Source organism: Molothrus ater, chromosome Z (genome assembly GCF_012460135.2).
Source record: "Molothrus ater isolate BHLD 08-10-18 breed brown headed cowbird chromosome Z, BPBGC_Mater_1.1, whole genome shotgun sequence".
NCBI lineage: Eukaryota > Metazoa > Chordata > Aves > Passeriformes > Icteridae > Molothrus > Molothrus ater.
In genome coordinates this window covers 13,581,836-13,601,231 of record NC_050511.2, presented here as the reverse complement: position 1 = coordinate 13,601,231, position 19,396 = coordinate 13,581,836, and the positions used below count along the sequence as shown (strand labels likewise).

Genomic DNA, 19,396 nt, shown 5'->3' with positions numbered 1-19,396 from the left:
TGTCTGAAAAATGTGTACCTTATTTTTTTGGAACTCTGTTAACTTCTTTCTCCTAAATCCTGGATTTTGCTGCTTGACAGCCTCAGCAGGACTAAGGAGCCTTTTATTTTTCTCACAGATGTTTCTTGTGATTGTTAGTTTGTATTCGCATGGAAAAATGTCAGAAAAATTTCTTTATATTCAGAAGCACAGTTAGGCAGATATCCTTTAGACCCTGGTATTCCTGTGCTAAGGATCTGACATAATTAAAATCTGCCATCTTAGAAAAGAGTTGATATGACTGTGGTGCTTTCTGTTTCAGTTACCAGCCACTGGTTTATGATTAAGTCTAATTAATTCATGGCTTGGGTATCAGCACTGGTGAAGAAAGGGTTTTTGGTATATGCTGTACTTATACTGTAGGAATCATGGTTGTTTCTATGTTCCTCAAAATACTATTTTCAGCATTTCCTTGTGTGTGTCAAGCATGCTTTGCAAATGGCTTGAGTTCTCTGTTACTGTTTTTTCCATAAGCAAATCCCTTGGAGTCATATTTTGATGATATCAAAAAGTATCTGGTCCATGGTCCAATTTTGCCTTGTGCCTAGGAAAAATCAATAATTACTCTAAGCCTGCATTATCTTCCTTCCATTCTTTTCCACTGAGAAGTTGAAGTGCAGTCAACATACTATTTCCCCAGAGAATGAAAATTAAAAAGAATTTTTAAAAAGCTTGAGCAGTCACCTGTGTCCTGTCTCACTTGGTTTCTTTCCCTTAGGAACCAAGTAAGATTGATGGGAGACACTGTCAGTAGATCCTGCCTTGATGCATTTGTCTCACTGATTTATGAGTAATTATTGTTCCTCTTTTCTCCTCAGGGCTCTTCCTGCAATGATGGAGTGGGTCCGAAGTCAGAAGGCAGGAGAGAGTGGTGTGAATATTATCACTGCAGATTTTGTAGAACTTGGTGACTTTATCAGCACAGTCATAAAGCTCAACTATTCTCTGGATGAAGGTGAAGATGACACTACTTGATAGTACTGTGAAATGTGTGTTGTTGCATTATTCAGAATTTGAAAAAAAAGAAAGATTGTATTCTAGAAGGATTCTATTGTAAAACACTCATCTTCTTGTAACACACTGAGATGTTTAGGGCTTTAGTGGGTGGGCATAAGGGAAATGTTTTCATCATTTAGGATCATTTTTCATATTTGTGTTTATTGTGAAGAGCAAAAATAAACATGTTTACAGTGTTTGATAAAAGAAGGCCATTTACAGGTTCTCCATGAGGTACCAAATGTGATTCATGTGTCTTCTGTGGTTATGAACAGTGCCAAGAAATTTGTTGTTTTCAGAGCAAGGGGATGTATATATTGTCCTCTTCCTGCTCGCAGCAGGATTCCCAATGGTGTGAGCATTGCACCAGGAGACTGAGGACAGTATATCTGGTACAAAAATTTTAAGCTGCTACATTTCATCTGTTAGGTGGTTTAACTGATCATATTTATCAATGAGCTGCAGGTTTAAATGCCTTTGTAATGTAAATCCAAAGTCATGCTTCTAACACTTGCATAATCAGTGGACAGTAAACATGACGTGCTATGTACCATAATCAGTGGACATTAAGCATCATGTACTGTGTAGCTTGCACAAAGCACAGATGGAATCCTGCTTGCTTTTCATTCTCAAAATGGGATTTTCCAATGTCTCTGCCTCAGGTCAAGCCAGCAAGTATGTGATACTGGCCTAACTCTGTAATCACAGAAAGGCCTGGGTTGGAACCTTAAAGATAATTTCACTGTTCTGACACTCTGGCCATTGGCAGGACACTTTTCACTAGACCAGGTTGCTCCACGCTCTATCCAAAGCCTTGCTTTACACATTTTCAGGCATGGGGCATCCACAGCTTCTCTTGGCTACATGTTCTAGTGCCTCATCACCCTCACAGCAAAGAATTTTTCCTAATATCTAATCTAAACCTATTCTCAGTAGCTGCTCCCCCTTGTCTGTCACTACATGCTCTTGTAAAAAGTCTCTCTCCACCTTTCTTGTAGACTCCCATCAAGTACTGGATGGCCAAAATTAGGTCACTCCAAAGCCTTCTCTTTTCCAGATGGAACAATCCCAATTCTCTCAGCCTTTCCTCATAGGAGAGTTGTTCCATCCCTCTAATCAACTTCATGGCCTCCTCTGGACTGGCTCCAGCAGGTCCCTGTCCCTCCTGTGCTGGGAGCCCAGGGCTGGATGCAGTGCTCCAGGTGGGTCTCAGCAGAGCAGAGCAGAGCAGAGGGGCAGAATCCCCTCCCTGCCCTGCTGCCCACGGGGCTCTGGATGCAGCCCAGGACACGTTTGGCTCTCTGGGCTGTGAGTGCCATGGCTGGGCCATGTGCAGCCTCTCACCCACAGCACCCCCAAGCCCTTCTGGGCAGGGCTGCTCTGGGCTGTTCATGCCCAGCCTGTGCTGGTACCAGGGGCTGCCCATGCACTCAGTTTTGTTAAACCATGTGAAATTCCCATGGACACACTTCTTGAGCTTGCCCACATTCATCTGGATGGTATCCCATCCTGAAGGTGTGTCAACAGCACCACTCAGCTTGGTGTTACCTGTAAATATGCTGAGGGTGCACTTGATTCCTCATCTACATCATTAATGAAGATATTAAATAACACCGGTCACAATATGAGCCTCTAAGGGACAGCTGCTTGTCCATATTTTCCCTGGTTCCATCAGGAACACAGGCCAGCTTTGAGTGCCACTTCTTCCCAGGATTAATCTTATGTAAGAGCCTGATCCAGTGCCCTGAATATGGAAATGACTTTGTTTAGCATGGATTGAGCATAAGGTGAGTTGTGCATACTCTAACACGTACAGTATTTTGTCCCGTGGTGGAAACCTGATTTCTGCAAGACTGAAACTGCACTTAAAAATAGATGCGGTCTAAGCTTCTCTTTAAGGCAGCTATGAGCAGAACACTTTTCCACTGATTACAAAAAATCATTGCCAGTTTCATCAGTGAAAAGTTCCTGTACTAAAAATTCAGTAGTTCAATTTTACCTAATAGCAGTACTCTATAATCCTTAAATTGTTTGTGGGATACAATACTGCATAACACAAGATTGAAAATCTACTGAATGGCACTGTTCCAGAAACTAAATTACTGATCATCCTAGCTTTAAAAAAACATCTATAACAGGTAAATGGAAAATTTAGTAATTTATAAAATGAGAGCATTGCAACTGTATGACACCTAACTGGATAAACTACAGGTAGTCTCATCTCCTGGACACATCAATAGACACGTACACGACTTTGGAAAATAAAACATCTCATCTGTACGAAACAATAGATGCTATAACATCTCACAAGGAAATGTTTGAAATATTGCAAGGATTTATGGGATAGAATTAAGGTCACATTTCACTTTATATTACTAGAACTTTTGGTTGAGTGAGAAGACAGAATTGCATCATACAGTCCATTGCTCTTTTTTGTCAGATGATGATGACTACTGTCTCCCATCAGAGTTTAGAAATTCAGAAATGGCCATATTGAACAGATAGGTAACAAGCATTATGGGGGGTTTCTTGGCTTTAGTTTAGGGAGTGAAATAAAAAGAACACTTCCTGCTGTTTTGTACTTGGAAAAAGTGTATGCACATGTGAGTGTAGAATAAAGAATAATTTCTTTATGTATGTGTAGTATAATGACACATTTAAATGTGTGTGTATAACACATGCATCCTTGTACACTTGCATAATGTCTTTGGGGTTATGGACAGGACTACTATAAATTTGTTTGAAAAAAACGCATGCAGCTGTTGTGAAGTCATGATGGCTCTTTCAGTAGCTTACTCTTCTGTATAGGTTAGGGCTGTACAAGTCATCCCAAATGAAATCTGTGATCTAAGCTAGTTAGGCTTTTTATGGAATTTAAACTTCATCCAGACCATGTCAAAAATTTACCTAGAGTCATAAGTCATGGTTTTGTTGAACAAGGGGTATGACTTTAATGCTTTCACCCACAACTAAGCAAGTTGTTGAGTGGCTTGATAGTCTTTGTTTCTGGTTTCCACAGGCTCTCCCAGTAAAATTTATGTAACAGATATATAAAATAAAACATGAAAATAAATTTTGAACCCAGTCCTATGTGGATGTCCTACATAAAAATATGAAAATGTTTGCTTATTTACTGGTAGTATAGTGTAAAATGCTCTATTTTCCATTTGGCTGGAGTTGGTTGTTTCCAGATTCCTCCTGTGATTCTTCAGCTGCTCAAATATAGCCAAAAGAGTTGATCTATAATTTTAATATAGTAAAGTGGTCCAAATCATTGGGTGGTGTGAAAATTAGATTTCCTTTTTTTTTAAATTCTTTTTTTTTCTTTTCTTTTTTTTTTTTTTTTTGATTCTGGCTGAAATCCTGTTGCATCTGAGAGCATCAGCACCAGGTTTCTGCTGGTACCCCTGCTCAAACACACACCAGACACACCAAGCTTTTCGCTTGCTCAGAGGTGTACTCAAGGCAAATGCTTTGCTGTATTTTAAAAAGTGTATGTGTGTGTGCCTGTATATATGAATAAGTATAGAGCTATCTAGAGTTTGTTAGTATTATGAAATGTTTGCTTAGTGTCAATTTTATTCTAATTCTCATTTGGAAATAAATAAAAAGTAAAAGCAAAGCAAAAAAGAATCCTCTGACAAGAAACAATAATAGACAAATTGTATCATTTGTCCATTAATGGGGAAGAATGCTAGCAAAATCTTAAATTCTGGTCAGAAAAAATATATTTTCATTTAGCTGTCGATCTTTCTATTGGAGAAGCACAGCACTTTATGGTAGGAACAGGTAAACAAACTTGCCTTAATCACTAAAAGAAAAAAGTGCATGTGGGGATATACTATCCATGCTCTTCTGAAGATTTCATCTGAGAGGGCCTAAAACTGTAAGTCCTGATAGACTCCCTGTTGATGTTGTTTGGGGATCTTGCCAAAAAAGAACAAGCCAGAAAGTACTATGCAGCACAACTGGACCATTCAAGAGCCCAGTTTTGCCACCCATATGCAGCTAAAATTGTCTTTGATTTCAACCAGAAATGTGCTTGCAGGGTTGGGTCAGATGTGTTTTTCTGATCCCATGAACTTGGAAGGTTTCTTCACATGTATTATGAGGAATCTTGCATGGGAAATTAGTTGACTGTAATCAGCCCATCAAGGAAAAATACCTGTCTACATTATTCTGTATAAGCATCTACTTACTCAAACTGTCATGTCATTCACTGCCAAAACATTTTTTCCTTCTTCTGCTTATTTTCCCCCTCCCTATGTTCATCATGTATTCATCAAGTGCTGTTGTTTTCTGGCAGTTTCATGTGATTACTTAATCCTTTCTTTTTACCCATACTTGGAAAATGGCAACTGTGCTGCACAAACGGAATGTCTCAGCTGTGTAAACCCACCTGGCTCCATTTTTCAGTTTACACATGCTGAGACATCTTTGTTCCATACTGATCTAACCTGCAGAAATCCAGTCCAAACAGGAGGTGGTTCCTGGAGTGCAATTCCTGCCTTGTATGGTAAGGGGTGAATCGGAATCAGACCACAGGAGCGTAGTTTTAGAATTAATGGGTTATTTGAATTCTTTTGCTGTTGAATACATTACTGATTTTGTAGGTCCTGCTATTTCAAAACATGATTTTAAATGTAAGCATGTATATATATATAAAAATATATATGCATGCATGGCTGAGAGGGAATGTACGATCCTGTATGCTGGGCTCAATCTTTCTGTCATACTGATACAAATCTAGACAGTTTCTACTAACTTCAAAGTAGTTACTAAGCCTTTACCCTGAGATGAGAGTGAGCAGAGAGTCACTGTGTAGTAATTATAGGCTGTGTTGCAAATCAAATTTAAAATTGTGGAGCTTAATTCCACAAAATAAAAAAAGAAAACAGAGTGCCCTGAAAACACAGTTCCAGTGCTGTTTATCTTCAATTTAGTATATGAAGCACTAGTTATTAGCAACTGATTAGGCCATTTGGTGATTTCAAGAGTTCAGGTAACACCATTTCAAAGTTCTAAATTCCTTTCCAGTAAAAGCTAAGTAAAGCTAATAGTGTATGATGTATTTGCCATATCTCAGTGGTAGCTTCTGTGTTACATACAGTCAATGTTGTTCTGAATTGTATATGTTTACCCAATGATGAGGTTAAAATATGCTGTATAGTATGTGTAATGTATTGATTACAAGTATTTGGAGTTCAGTGGTCTATTTAGTTTTTACTGTGCTGCTGTTTCGTAGATATGTGTGTAAATGGGATTATGGATTGTCTACAGTGTACAAGGAAATAATAATTAATCCTAAAGGAAAAGGGCAGTTATGTGACCTGCCTTAATGCATTAGGATAATATTGTTAAATCTCATAATTATCGGTTCTGTTTCAGATGTTACCAAGGGTTGTCCATAGAGCTGACTCCCTCACTTTCTGGCACGAAAGAGTTAAAGTTGAAGTTACTTGGAGCTCACTTACAGATTTGTAAATACAGAATAGGTGTTTGCCTGATCAACTGCCTTGACTGTACAAGGTGGCAAAGACATGGTTTCCAGTGTGTTACAGATCAAATCACTTCTGCGCACACACAGCCCCTGCTGATGCCAGCAGGAATTGTGATCATGTAATTGAGTGGCCTCAAATTCATCTTCTGGAACATAGTCATGATAGGAGGATGGGGATATCCTGGCTTTAAGGAAGTGCCTGGATGCTATGCAATATTGCTCATGTCCTGTGTTGGAACATAGCTTTAAATTTGCAGGAAGAGCTTTGAACTTTGCTCCAGTGTAGGTTGGACCTATCAAAAAAAAAAAAAAAAATCCTTATGTAAAAATTGTGAATGCCATAGGCTGATCAGCATGGCCTGGCCTGTCCATGTACAGCATTCTGCTTTCAGGAATTGTGGCAGCTTTAAATTAAAAACCTCTAATAATCCTCTGTCCCTGCAGGACCTACTTAGGAATTTCTACATTGCCTACAGCTATGACTCCTATACTATTCCCACAGCTAGACCTGGCTTTTTCCCTTCATGGTTTATATTTAAGATGCCTGATTCCAAGAGTAATTAGAATAGAGGTACTAACTAAGCACCGGGAGTGCCCACCTTGTGCCTGGCTGGTTGGAGTAGGGTGCCTGCCCTCCAGCAGCACGTTTGGTATGAGGTCAGCTTCAGTCAGATCCACCTGAACAGTGACTGAGGGAAGGCACAAGTCTGATTTCAGAGCCTCTTCAGTTGTCCAGTTAAAATGCAGCATCTTCCCACTTCTCTCCTTTGCCTCTGCTCAGTGCTGCTTATCTGGACTTGTGCATAACATCCCTTTACCTGCCAGCTGTGAATATTAGATATTTGTCAGCCTCAGTGCATCATAGCAGTCCACATGGTTGTAAAAGGTGTTAAGTATGTGGGGCTAAAAGCTGGAAGTGGGCCTCATCTGATGTCCCAGGATGGTTTATCTCCACACTCCAAGTTATGCACACACATCCTCTTGAAGAGGCATCACCTTTGCCAATGAGTATCTCCTCAGAGGGACGTGCACTTAGGGGTTTCTGCAGCAAGATTGCATGTAATAATCTCTCCTTTGGCCTTTGGTCCTACAGAGGTCAGTTTGATTGGAAGAAATTCCTCAAGTAGCTGCAATTAGTTTTGCTGTGAAGCGGGGATCCTTAAAGCAGAATCCTGGAGTTATTTGTAATTACTATTACTGAAAACAAAAATACGTGGTTGAAAACACAATTTTAAAAAGAAAAAGAAAAATTATATGGGCTTGCCAGGACAGTTAAGTTTTTGACTGCCTCAGTCATCAGTAGTTTAGTATCATCTAGGTGATGATTTTTAGCATGTTATTGCCACACTGCCTCCTGACACTGTTCAGGGTCTCTGTACAGAAGCCTTATTATTCCCAGTGAGCGTTAATGCATTTGAATGACTTGTCTCCGTTTTGGTGGGAAGGATGATTGTGTAACACTGAGAACATGGAGCTCCCTGTGTGTTGTGCCCACAATGGTTCACAGAGCTGCACCTTCTCGTTTTAGGATCTGTTTAATGGTACTTTAATAAATGTTGTGTTAAAAATGCCTACAGTTCTGTATAGCAAATGTGAATTTTTATGACAAGAATGTGTATTTAGAGTAAAAAAAGTAATATAAAATTCAGTTTCTTTGTATCCAGTGAAACATCTAATAAAGCTCTGGTACCTGTATTCTTGTTTTATGGCTTCATTGCTTCATTTAAGGCTTTTCATGTGGGAGGCTTTTTAAGCACAGTTTGGGGTTCTGGGGTAGAGCCATATATTAGACACAGGCTGTGCTGTTATGTTAGCGGTGTACATGGACTGTCCCGTGGGGGCATTGCACTGGGAGTGTTCTTTTGACTTGGTTATTGTAGGGACCCTGCAATACCACAGGATGGTATGAGTGTCCATGGTGTGTCCATGGTGTGTCCGTGGTGTGTCCATGCCATGAGTGTCCATGCTGTCCATGCTGTGTCCATGCTGTGAGTGTCCATGCTGTCCATGCTGTGTCCATGCTGTGTCCATGCTGTCCATGGTGTGTCCATGGTGTGTCCATGGTGTGTCCATGCTGTGAGTGTCCATGCTGTCCATGGTGTGTCCATGGTGTGTCCATGCTGTGAGTGTCCATGCTGTCCATGCTGTGTCCATGCTGTGAGTGTCTGTGCTGTCCATGTGTGTCCATGCTGTCCATGCTGTGTCCATGCTGTCCATGTGTGTCCATGCTGTCCATGCTGTGTCCATGGTGTGTCCATGGTGTGTCCATGGTGTGTCCATGCTGTGAGTGTCCATGCTGCCCATGGTGTGTCCATGCTGTGTCCATGCTGTGAGTGTCCACGCTGTCCATGCTGTGTCCATGCTGTCCATGGTGTGTCCATGGTGTGTCCATGGTGTGTCCATGCTGTGAGTGTCCATGCTGTCCATGGTGTGTCCATGGTGTGTCCATGCTGTAAGTGTCCATGCTGTGAGTGTCCATGCTGTCCATGCTGTGTCCATGCTGTCCATGCTGTCCATGCTGTGTCCATGCTGTGTCCATGCTGTGAGTGTCCATGCTGTCCATGCTGTGTCCATGCTGTGTCCATGCTGTAAGTGTCCATGCTGTCCATGGTGTGTCCATGCTGCCAGGGTCACAGCAGGCTCTTGGCTACTCTTTTCCCCAGTGGGACTCTCCAGCCCCAGTGTGCCCAGGCAGCAAAGCACAAGAGCTGGCGGTGCAGCCTGCAGGCTCATGCCCCTGGGGGTGCCTGGAATGTGGGAACTGCCCTTGTGGAGTGCCAGCCTGTCTCGCTGTCCCCTGGGCCATCCCACATCGCTGCCCCCGCAGGAGCAGTGGAGCAGACTGCTGTCCCAAGTCTGGCTCCAGGACACAGTAGTGAGGAGGGGAGTCCCTCCAACTTCTCCCTGGTGTCTCCTGTGGGGTGCAGGGACTCCTCTCAGAACTGGGCACAGAAAACTTCCCAGCAAGAGTGCTCTGTAACAGGACCAGCAAGCAACTCAGCTTCCAGCCAAGCCTGGGTGTGGCATGTTAAAGCTTAAAACCTTTCTGCATGGCACAGGCTTGAAATTTAAGGTTTGGGTTACTTTTTCTTCTTAACAAGGCCAGAAATTTTGTTTTTCAGGATAGACTTCTATTGCTCAGTTCTCCTACCATGTCGCAGGCAAACCCAGCCCCAGCACAGTGCCCTCCTACTCTTTGGGACCTCTCACTTGGCCCAGGTGAAGACTGCAGGGTTGCAGTAGAAGAGGCCATGAAAGATGAGCAAGTCTCTCAGTATCTCCCTGCAGAAACCCAGGAATTAAATTTGCCTGCTGCTTAAAATGTCTCCCTACTTCTTTCTACCCCACAGGTACTGTCTTACCAACAGGTGCATGTTAATTGGTCAGTACACAGACTAAATTTTCACCATTGCTAAAGTGGTCACTAAACAGTAAATGTAGCCTTTACTTTGGATCAGTATCAATCAACAAAACTTCTATCTCTTCTTTAAAATGTCGGAAGTGACACCAAATTTTCATGTGGTTATTAAAAGTAGCCAAAGTGCACACAGAGGGATAAAAATCTGCAGCACTTGACAGTGTAGTGCTACTGGACTAGAGATGTGTGGGATGGCACACATTGCAGCAGGATCTGGTCAGCTGGAAGGGGAATCAAGCATGGGGTTGATTTTAGCATGATGGCTCTTAGTGCCTTTCCTCACACATCCAATGGGAAGCATTCAGTCTGGATCAATGCTACAGACGTCCCTGCTGGAAAGGGACAGGGAGATGTGGGGGTGGGGTTGGCAGAGGAATATGCCTGCAGAAGCTGCCTGCAGTCTTGGAAGACCCAGTTGTTCCAGTCTCCAGCATCATTTCATACCCTTGATGCCTGAGAGGCTGGAAATAAATCCCCACAGACCGACGTCTACAGAGCAGGTATTCATTTATTGCAGCTCTGGTGGTGAGGGTGATTTCTCCTCCTAACTCACCACCTTTGTCTAGTGCTGTGGTTTATTTATACAGTAAGTGTTGCTCAGTGTCACTATGTCACTATAACATCATCACATACGTGCCAGAACTAATTTACATAGTATGATCTCATGGTTATAAATGGTTCTTTTGCACTGAACTTGTGCTTCCCCACTTAGGGGGTTGTTGGGGGGTCTTTGATGAAGGCTTCCAAGGTCATCTTCACATCTGCATTTTTCAACTTTGTCTTCAGAGCATGTGCAGTTACATTGTTCCTTGGTCTGTTTGGTCCTAACCAAATTCTTTGTTTTGTGGCTAATTGGCTTTGCACTTGCCAATTTCTCATTAGTACCACACTTTTCTATCTCTAAAGCTACCCATCTGGTGAGTTTTTTCTTTTTTTTTGTCTATTCAGCATTAAGCAACTAGTTAACCTTATACTAGCCATTACATTGCGTAAAAAGTTATTTATATCAGGTTAGGTAGGTATAAAAGTTATGATTCAGTTTATATAGGTATAAAAAGTTATGATTCAGGTTATATAAGTATCAGGTTATATAGATATATAAAAAGTCATTATTTAGGTTGTACTGATATCAGGTTATATAGGTATATCAGGTCATATTGATATCTTATAACTCAAGCTATATAAGCAGCTTGTAAATTTGATCTAAGTTACATAGGCATCGCCCTTCAGCAGGCCAATGTGCACTGAAGTCAATGCAAGCATCTCAGCTCCCCCATCTCTGGAATATATTGCTTGTGCAGTCACAGACAATTCCTCCTGCAACACCCACCCTGGTGTTCCCGCCTTAGACAAACTACACTGAACATCAGAGGCCTTGGAAAGGGAGAGGGGGTTAATTGGAGAGGGGGAGGATGCACTTGAACACCCAACCCTCTTTTGTCTCTATCACAATCACACAGATTCATCCCAACCTGAAAGTATGGCCTGAATGACCTACCTGAGCACCTTCATCTTCAAACAAAAATATTTGAGCCAGATGAAGCCAAGGAAATAAAGAAATTTAAAGACTGAACAGTAATGTGCAGGCAGGTAGGAGTTTGCAGTGCTTCTTGCTAGCCATTGCTCCCTCACAGCAATGAGGTATTAATTCTGATTAAAGGGAAGCGAGTTTTAAAAATCTCCTGCTTGATTTACAGGATACACATGCTCCTTTCTCATTAATGTCATGACATCTATGCAGATACATTTTGTTTTCTTGTTCCTGTACGGTTTCCAGGGTTGCAAACACCACCCTCATTAGCAAAACTATTGTCTGAGCAAGCCACTTCTGTTCCCTGAGTAGCCATCACATTTCTGAAGCTCATAAAGTTTTCAAGGAAGAATTTGAGGGCGTGAGCTCTGGTGTGTTTTGGATATGTCAGGTGCCACAGTGGTGAAACAGCCGGGATAGATCCTACCTAGGAATACCAAAAAAAAAAAAAAAACCTGCAGTCTAAGTCCTCTGGCTTTGCTTTTCTAGAAACTCAGAAATGTGGAACCTGTCTCTGAGTTTGCATTCAAATCCAGGAGGAGGGAGAGTCATGTTACTGCATGATACCTGAATGAATTCCTTGTTCCCAAATTTCCAAGCCCCGCCTGCCCCAGTGAAGATGTGACCTGCTGTGGCCAAGCAGTCAGGGTTTGCCACTTTCACCTTTCTCTAGTGCTCTATCTTTAACCTGGCAGTCATCTGACACAAGTCATCAGAGGTCTTGTAAAAGGTTTTAGAGGGTTGGTTTCTTAATAAAAAATCACCACATTATTTTCCTGCAGTAATGGGAAGATTTGCCCATGTTCATTAAACACTTGACCCAAAAATCTGAACAAACTTCTTTTCCATTGTGTCATGCATCTACAACCCTATAAAATATATCTCTGCTTTTCCTCCAATTAAAGCACTGAGAAATAGAAAGAGTGAAAGCTGTTGGAAAGAAAACATTCTGAGTGTACTTTTACCTTCTTTAGACCTTGTTGGTCATACAGAGTCACTGCATGCTCCCATAGTGGCCAATACATTTTAATAATCCCATTGGGATTGCTTCAAGAGTAAGTGTCTGGCTTCATATTTTAACTGAAATGAAATATGCAATTAACAGTGAATACAAACAGTAAATATCTGCAGTCTATATTCCAGGCTATTGAAAAATGTGGAATTGTCATCCCTCTGTCTACCTTTCAATCGTCTATTGACTATTACCATCAGCACTGAAACAAAATTTAAATAATGAAGCAATAAAATTCATTTGCTTTGGCAGTCAAAAAAGCAAATCAAAACAGGGATCATGGGGAAAGAGATAGAAACAAAGTAGAGCACATCATTATGTGTTCATCCAGGCACCAGCAATACCAGAGCAGTTTGGTTAGCCAGTATAAAGGAGCATGTGGCAGCCTAAAAAGATTCAGTCACGGCAACAGGGATGAGCAAAGTTACAGCAAAGTTCCAGCTCAGGAAAGATGAAGTTGGGACTCTTTGGACTGGACATGAGGGTGGCAGGGGGAGGAATCATAGCTGGCTATCAAACCATGAGTGGCACAGTCCCATAAGCAATAGGGTGAGACATTGCCTGAATCTTTCCAGAGGCATGTCCAGAGTGACATAAGGAGAAGATTTCACCTACTGGGTAGTTACACCACACCACTTCTTACCATGGGATGCTGGGATGGGTGTTGAATGTTTTCATCAGCCCAAAGAAAGATTAAGCAGATTCATGAACAATAAATTTGTTGAAGGTTGCTAATACAGAGAGTGGATTAATCTCACAAAATTCCTATGCTGTGAACAGTTTGGTGCTGGAGGGGTGCTTAGAAGCAGTTTTTTCCTAACAGAAAGAAACAAATACTACTTTTGATACTAAATGAGGTAATCTTTCACACAAATCAAAATCTGATAGCACTTGTTTAGTGATGAATAGAAAAAAAGTTAATTCATATTATTTGCATATGAAGATAAGCTCTGCTTGGATAGTGCCCCCTTGAGCACCCTTCTGATTTGTTATCATAGGGTCACAGAATACTTCAGCTTCACTTATTTCCATATTTAATCCTTCCTAATACCCTTGGCTAGATGGAATTATCAGGTGCTGAAAAGACTTCCTGGGAGGAAAAAATTTTGTTGTGTCTTCATTCATCTATTTGGTGTGCTGATTTTCATAAGACTGCCTGGATATTTCCCCAGTCCACATTTGGGTGACAATAGTTTTGTGGAATAAATATTTTGTGCATATGATGTAGAGCAGAGTGGAGAGCCAGGAGCACTTAATTAGCTGGAGTTACAGCTTGTCACAGGGCCTGGTATCAAACCCATCCCCATGCCTTGTCCCACAGTCCAATCTAACAAGCTATTGTGTCTTCCTGCTCCATGTTCAAGGAAACAAGGACTATGAAAGCCTCTTCCAGATCAAAAGCAAGGTTCCACATGGAATGCTTTGGGGTGATTAACTATGTAGTTATGCAAACAGGTAATCATATCCACAATTCATGGACTTGCACAAAATAGCACTGCTGCAATTAATCAAACATTTTGGAGATGAGTTTGTCGCCTGCATCACTAAAGCTCTAATATGGTCAGATCAGGTGCTTTTTTGGTAATATGAGGATTATTACTCTGTACATCTGTTTGTGCAGACAACACAGCCTGCAAGAAAATCACATAATCTATATTCTCCTTACTACAACAGTTAAATGAGCAAGCTGAACCTGGCTGGAACTCTTTGTACATCTGCATAATTGGTCTGTGTGTAGTGGGGAAGGCAGGAGGAAGCTTTTTCAAAAATCTTCTTGCAAAATATGACAGTACCACTGTAAGAACTGACCACGTAGTCTGAACATTGTGATTTTGAACATTATAATTTTGAACATTGTGATTTTGAGCCTGCAAGCTCAAAGCTGAGTGGGAGGTACAGGGTAGGGCCATTAACTGCCCCTCTTTGGCAGGCAGCAAGGCCAAGCTTGTGGATGTCAAGGCTGCTGAAAGCTAATGGGGGCTGTTATACCACATGTTGCTAGCAAGTGCTGAAGTACACTTGATGTTTCAGCAAGGATTAAAGCTAGTTACATTCACTGCAGAAGAGGAGCATGAAAATGCCAGCCAGCCATTACAGAGTACTAAAGATACAAGAATTTAGGCTTTTGGCTTTTATTTGCAATAATTTACTAAGAGCTGGTGCCCTGGGCTACCCATCCACTCTGTCCAGTGGAACACATAGCAGGTAGGACCTCAAGTTTCTAAGAGTACAGCTAAATGTTTCTGACTTCATAAAATTTGGCTGCAGTTTAGCCTGATTAGGAGGAATTGGTGATTTTAAACCAGAAATAGAAGCAGATAAAGCGGATGCAAATGCATTTGCCTTTCTGGACTGTTTGCTTGTGAAGAGGGAAACATGGCTGCTGCTGCTGCTGCTCTCAAATGCCTGTCATTTTCTGTCTGCTTTAGTTTTAATTAAACCTTGAGTCCTCAATTAGGGCTAAAAGGACGTGACAAAGAGAAATGTAAATCAACAATTTGTGATGCTTTTCAGCTTTCAGGGCTGTTCTTTCTGTACGTTTAAAACATCAGTTGTGCAAAGGCTGCAGTTAGCAAATATGTATGTGTAAAGTGCTTTAATTTGCCTGTAATCATAATGTTTATCAAAGGAGAGCTCTGAGGAGCTTTTCCTCTGATGTTCTCTTTGTGCAATGAAGACAAGATTTTGGATTAAATAAATACAACTCTTAGAGTAAAAAAAGAAGCTTAATTTGACAAACCAAGTTATTGATATTGAGAACTTGCATACACTTTACTAAATTATTCAGTGTACCCCCTGCTACTTTTTTTTTTTTTTCATTGGTCCTTTTTACAGATGTTCAGAAGAAAAATCTTGACCTTCAAGAAAAATAAAATAAATACCTTGGAGAATTACGCTCACAATTTTTGTAATAACTCTTAGTTCCATAGCTCTGAGTAGAATAATAGAGAATTGGATTGGAATGTCTCACTTTTCATATCAAACAAAATGCATGGACCTGCTACTGCTGCAAGGCACTCTTTTCTTTTCTTTCTTGGGCCTGATGGACAAAACCAGGACAAAAACAGGACAAAAACCTTATGCTGTTAACCAGTGGTGTGTCATGGCAATGCGTGGCAGCTCCTATTATGGCATTTTAGCATTGCTTAGATCAGATGAGTGGAAGAAAGTGTTTCAGTGGAATTCCATGGGGGCAAAATATCAGCATTAACTTTCGCTCTGTTTTATCCGGTGGGACCCAGTGCATGTCCAGAAATTGTTTATTAATAAATATAAATGGCATTTATTCACAGGTTTGTAGAAGTTCTCTCTCACCTAAAGGCAAGTCATAAATACTGTATCATTAATGATCTGAATGCCATTTTGGTGCATTTGGAATTTATCCTACTGAGTTGCAAGAACTTGGTTCATTTTTTTTGAAAAGCTATGTTAAGGAGCTGAACCAAATTATATTTACAAAGATTTCCCAGCAAGTCTATGTATTTTTTAATGCATTTTATTGTCTCAGGAAATAAGAAACAGTGATTGTGCCCCATTAAGTATCATGCATCCATAAGTGTGAGCACTTAAAGGATAGAGAAGCCTTACTTCAAAGAGGAATTGTCCTGTGTTTTTATAATTTACAAGATTATGTATTAGTTTGGGGTTGGTTTGGGTTTTTTTTTTCTGTTTTGAAGTTTGTTTCCAGAAGCACACACTATTTCAACACAAAGTTGCTAACATGTCTCATGTTAGAGAAATATTTTTGTGATGCAAGATCACTGGGCTTTAGCCCCAGGCAACTCCCCATGAGCAGATCTGTGTGCCAGCTGGTCTGAAGCTCTTCCATTCTCTCCTCCTGGGGCTCTTTTATGTTGTGTGGAACACTTAAATACTGATAGATGTGGAAAATAGAATATCTTGATTCTAGTCCATACTCTTCTAAAAACTGGACAAGTTGTAATGGCACAAAATGGTTTGGGGACATTCATGTTGTTATTTTGTGATTACAAAGGGGATGGGTAGCTTCAGATGAGTAAAGGGTTAGAGAGGACAAAACATGTTGGTCTACTGTTTTTTTCTCATACATCTTCCCTTGAATTGCTGTAAAAAACCTCTGGGGCAGATGGTTCAGAGCACACTGACCTTCCAAACAGCATCTGCAAGCAGATGCTGATTCTGATATGTATTTGCATACCCTGTCTGGGGTCATGTGCAATTTTTTAGTGGGTAGTTGTCTTGTGCTTGCCTCTTACAGCATTTCTGGTGTAGGGTTGTGCCCTGGCTATCCCCTTTTGTCTTGGAGCTTGCCTCATAGGCATTTATACCTCTGCAAAGTGCGTAGATAATAATGGGTGTTTTAATTTGAAAACACTTTGTATTCACTTGGAAAAAGCATAAAGCCTGGGGGTGGGAGCTTCTCTGTGGATTTTCAAACAGCTGGGGACAGCAGTGGTGGAGGCTTGTGGTCCCTCACATGCCCAGCTGCCCAAGAGTGAAAAGAGGAAGCCTCCCCATCTGCTGGGAGAGGCTTTGCATCATTTTGCAAAGGATACTATGTACACTTTAAAGTACAAAATGACTGTCAGTTTCTATGCCTTTGAGCTGTTTTCAAAAGCAGCATTTTCCTTGATTCACTGTTGTCTCTAAGCTGTGTTATTTGAGATCCTGTTAATTGCTTATATTTGATGGAGATGGCTCTTGCATTTTTTCACTGTACCTCAAAGTTTGTCTTCAAAGGAGCAGCTGGCTCTCCTGTCTGGGTAACACCTTCCTGATAGCTCCCAGTCATGTCAGGATATCAGTGTGGCTCCACAGCACATCCAGGTGCCCCTGTGCTGCTGCTGCTGTGTGTTCAGATGGCAGAAAGAATACTTCCTTTGAAACACTGTCTCCATGCTACACTGATCCTGTTGCTTTGAAGGTGATGAAGTGTGCAACTCTGGGCATATTTGTGTGTCGCTGAAAGAATTTTCAGGAAATTCAGGAGAGATGTCTGACTCTGTAATGAGCTCATTCTTCAGACTAAGCTGGGGCTTGTGCAAATCTCATCCTTTAAGGACCCACTTCATAGTAATTATAAAATCCATGAGGTCCTGCTGCTGTTACTGAAGCAGCACATGTATTAGCTTATTGTCTGGGTCTCATCTGTGCTTATGTCTCACTTATGTTTAATCAAATTGAATCCATCCCCTTGGGAATCATCAGTTGTTCAAAATACTTCATGTCAGACTGACCTGCATTTCCCATGAAAAGATTGTTTCACTGGTATTGATAGTTTTACAGGAATTTTGCAGTGGCTAATTGTCAACTGAGCCATCCTCTGACATCTCTACTAGTTCTTCTATTTTCTATTTTCTCCTATTTTGCTAAAGACTAGCATGGACTTTTTTCTTCATGGGAAGGGACAAGAAAACACCTACTTTCAGGACAGTGTCCCCTCCTTCTCTGTCCTCTCCCTACCCAAAGCTGTGCTTGTGAAACCAAAATACACTCAATTCTGATAGCATTTAGAGGATCTTGGTTGCATCAGTCTGTGATAATTCCTTTAACAGGTTGCTCAAGGATCAAATCAGGTGAAAAGGGGCTTTTGACAAACAAAGAATGTGTGATGTGAGCAGCTGTGAGGCTGTGGGCACAATTTACCTTAGCGCCACCAGCCAGACATTGAAACCTGTTTGTGTGGTACTTTGAACAAATCAAGACTTAAATCAAGATGAGTTTCTGTTTACAGCAGTCAGCAACCCTCAAAATCCTACATTAAGGACCCAAACACAAGACAGGCTTGTCTTGTCCTGTAGTCCATAATTTACTCTACAAGTTCTCACTGCATTATTTCCAGTGCCACCCACTGTTAAGGGTGGCATGAGTTGTTTTGTAAGCTGCTGCTTGATTCAGCAGTGTTGTGACCTAAAAGTGATATTGTCATGTCCTACAAAACATAAGAATGCTTACACTGATCCATACAGTCTGACCATATGTTAGCCCTGGACTTAGCACTGAGCACTAAGGCACTAAATAGCAGTGTTTGCTTCCCCTTAGGGAATCAGGGAGTGGTGGTGGGTCTGCAAATCACACTCCTGAGTGCAGATAACAAGGTTCTGCTGTGACTTCTTACAGACCTGTCTTTCATGGCTATCCCCGACAACTTGAAAAAGATTGGTTATTGCTCATATTTATAAATTCTTAAGTGAATAGTGCAGTGAGACTTCAAGTGACATTTAAGAAATTAAATCAATATTGTAGTAGCACATGTTCAGCATTCTTGTCTTGTGTTAGGCAGAAAACAGTGAACCTGGCTATAATAAACATGCACGCATGCTCAAGGATATATTTGTATCAAGTAAGTTGTGATTCCTCTTGGGAGGATATCCAGCACAAGATCCCTCTTGTACAGCACTGCGCTGAATGTGTCTTACAAATGCAACATATACAGTTTTGGTGATATCTTGCTTTATTTAATCTAGTAGTCCTAAAACTCCTTCTGTATTACATCATCTTTCATTTTAGTCAGACTGTGAGGGTTCTAGAAAGGGCAGTCTATATGCACAGCTACTATGAGACATCAACTGGTTCATGTTTAAATAGATAGCTTGTATTTTGGGTGATTTTTTTTTTGTAGGCCATAGCTCCTTCCTTTCCTCAACTGTTCTAATTCTCCCACCAGGATTTTATGGTCGTCAGAACAGGAAAACCAAATTCCTTTCAGGAAAGCTGAATGTCAGCCAGTTCATTCACAAGGAAAAATTAAGCTGAATTAATGTGCTGATACAAAACCTTTTTATTTAGGTATCTTGTTCAAAAATAAATAAAATTCCTTCATGAGCTTGGTCACACAGAATGTGGTCCTCTTTGCTGTCATAAGCGTCTCCAAACTTCCAGTTCCTACTTGCTCTTACTAATCTTTCCTCTTCATAGTTG

General features: G+C 41.0%; 1 protein-coding gene across 1 annotated transcript in view; it reads left to right on the top strand.

The window, feature by feature from the left end:
• The window catches only part of PLCXD3 (phosphatidylinositol specific phospholipase C X domain containing 3), a 78,674-nt gene extending 70,444 nt beyond the window's left edge, over positions 1-8,230 (top strand). Inside the window, exon 3 of the mRNA XM_036403193.2 lies at positions 858-8,230. Coding sequence (XP_036259086.1) covers positions 858-1,014 — 157 coding nt within the window. The 3' untranslated portion in view covers positions 1,015-8,230. The remainder of the gene's footprint in view (positions 1-857) is intronic.
• Positions 8,231-19,396: the final 11,166 nt, after the last annotated feature.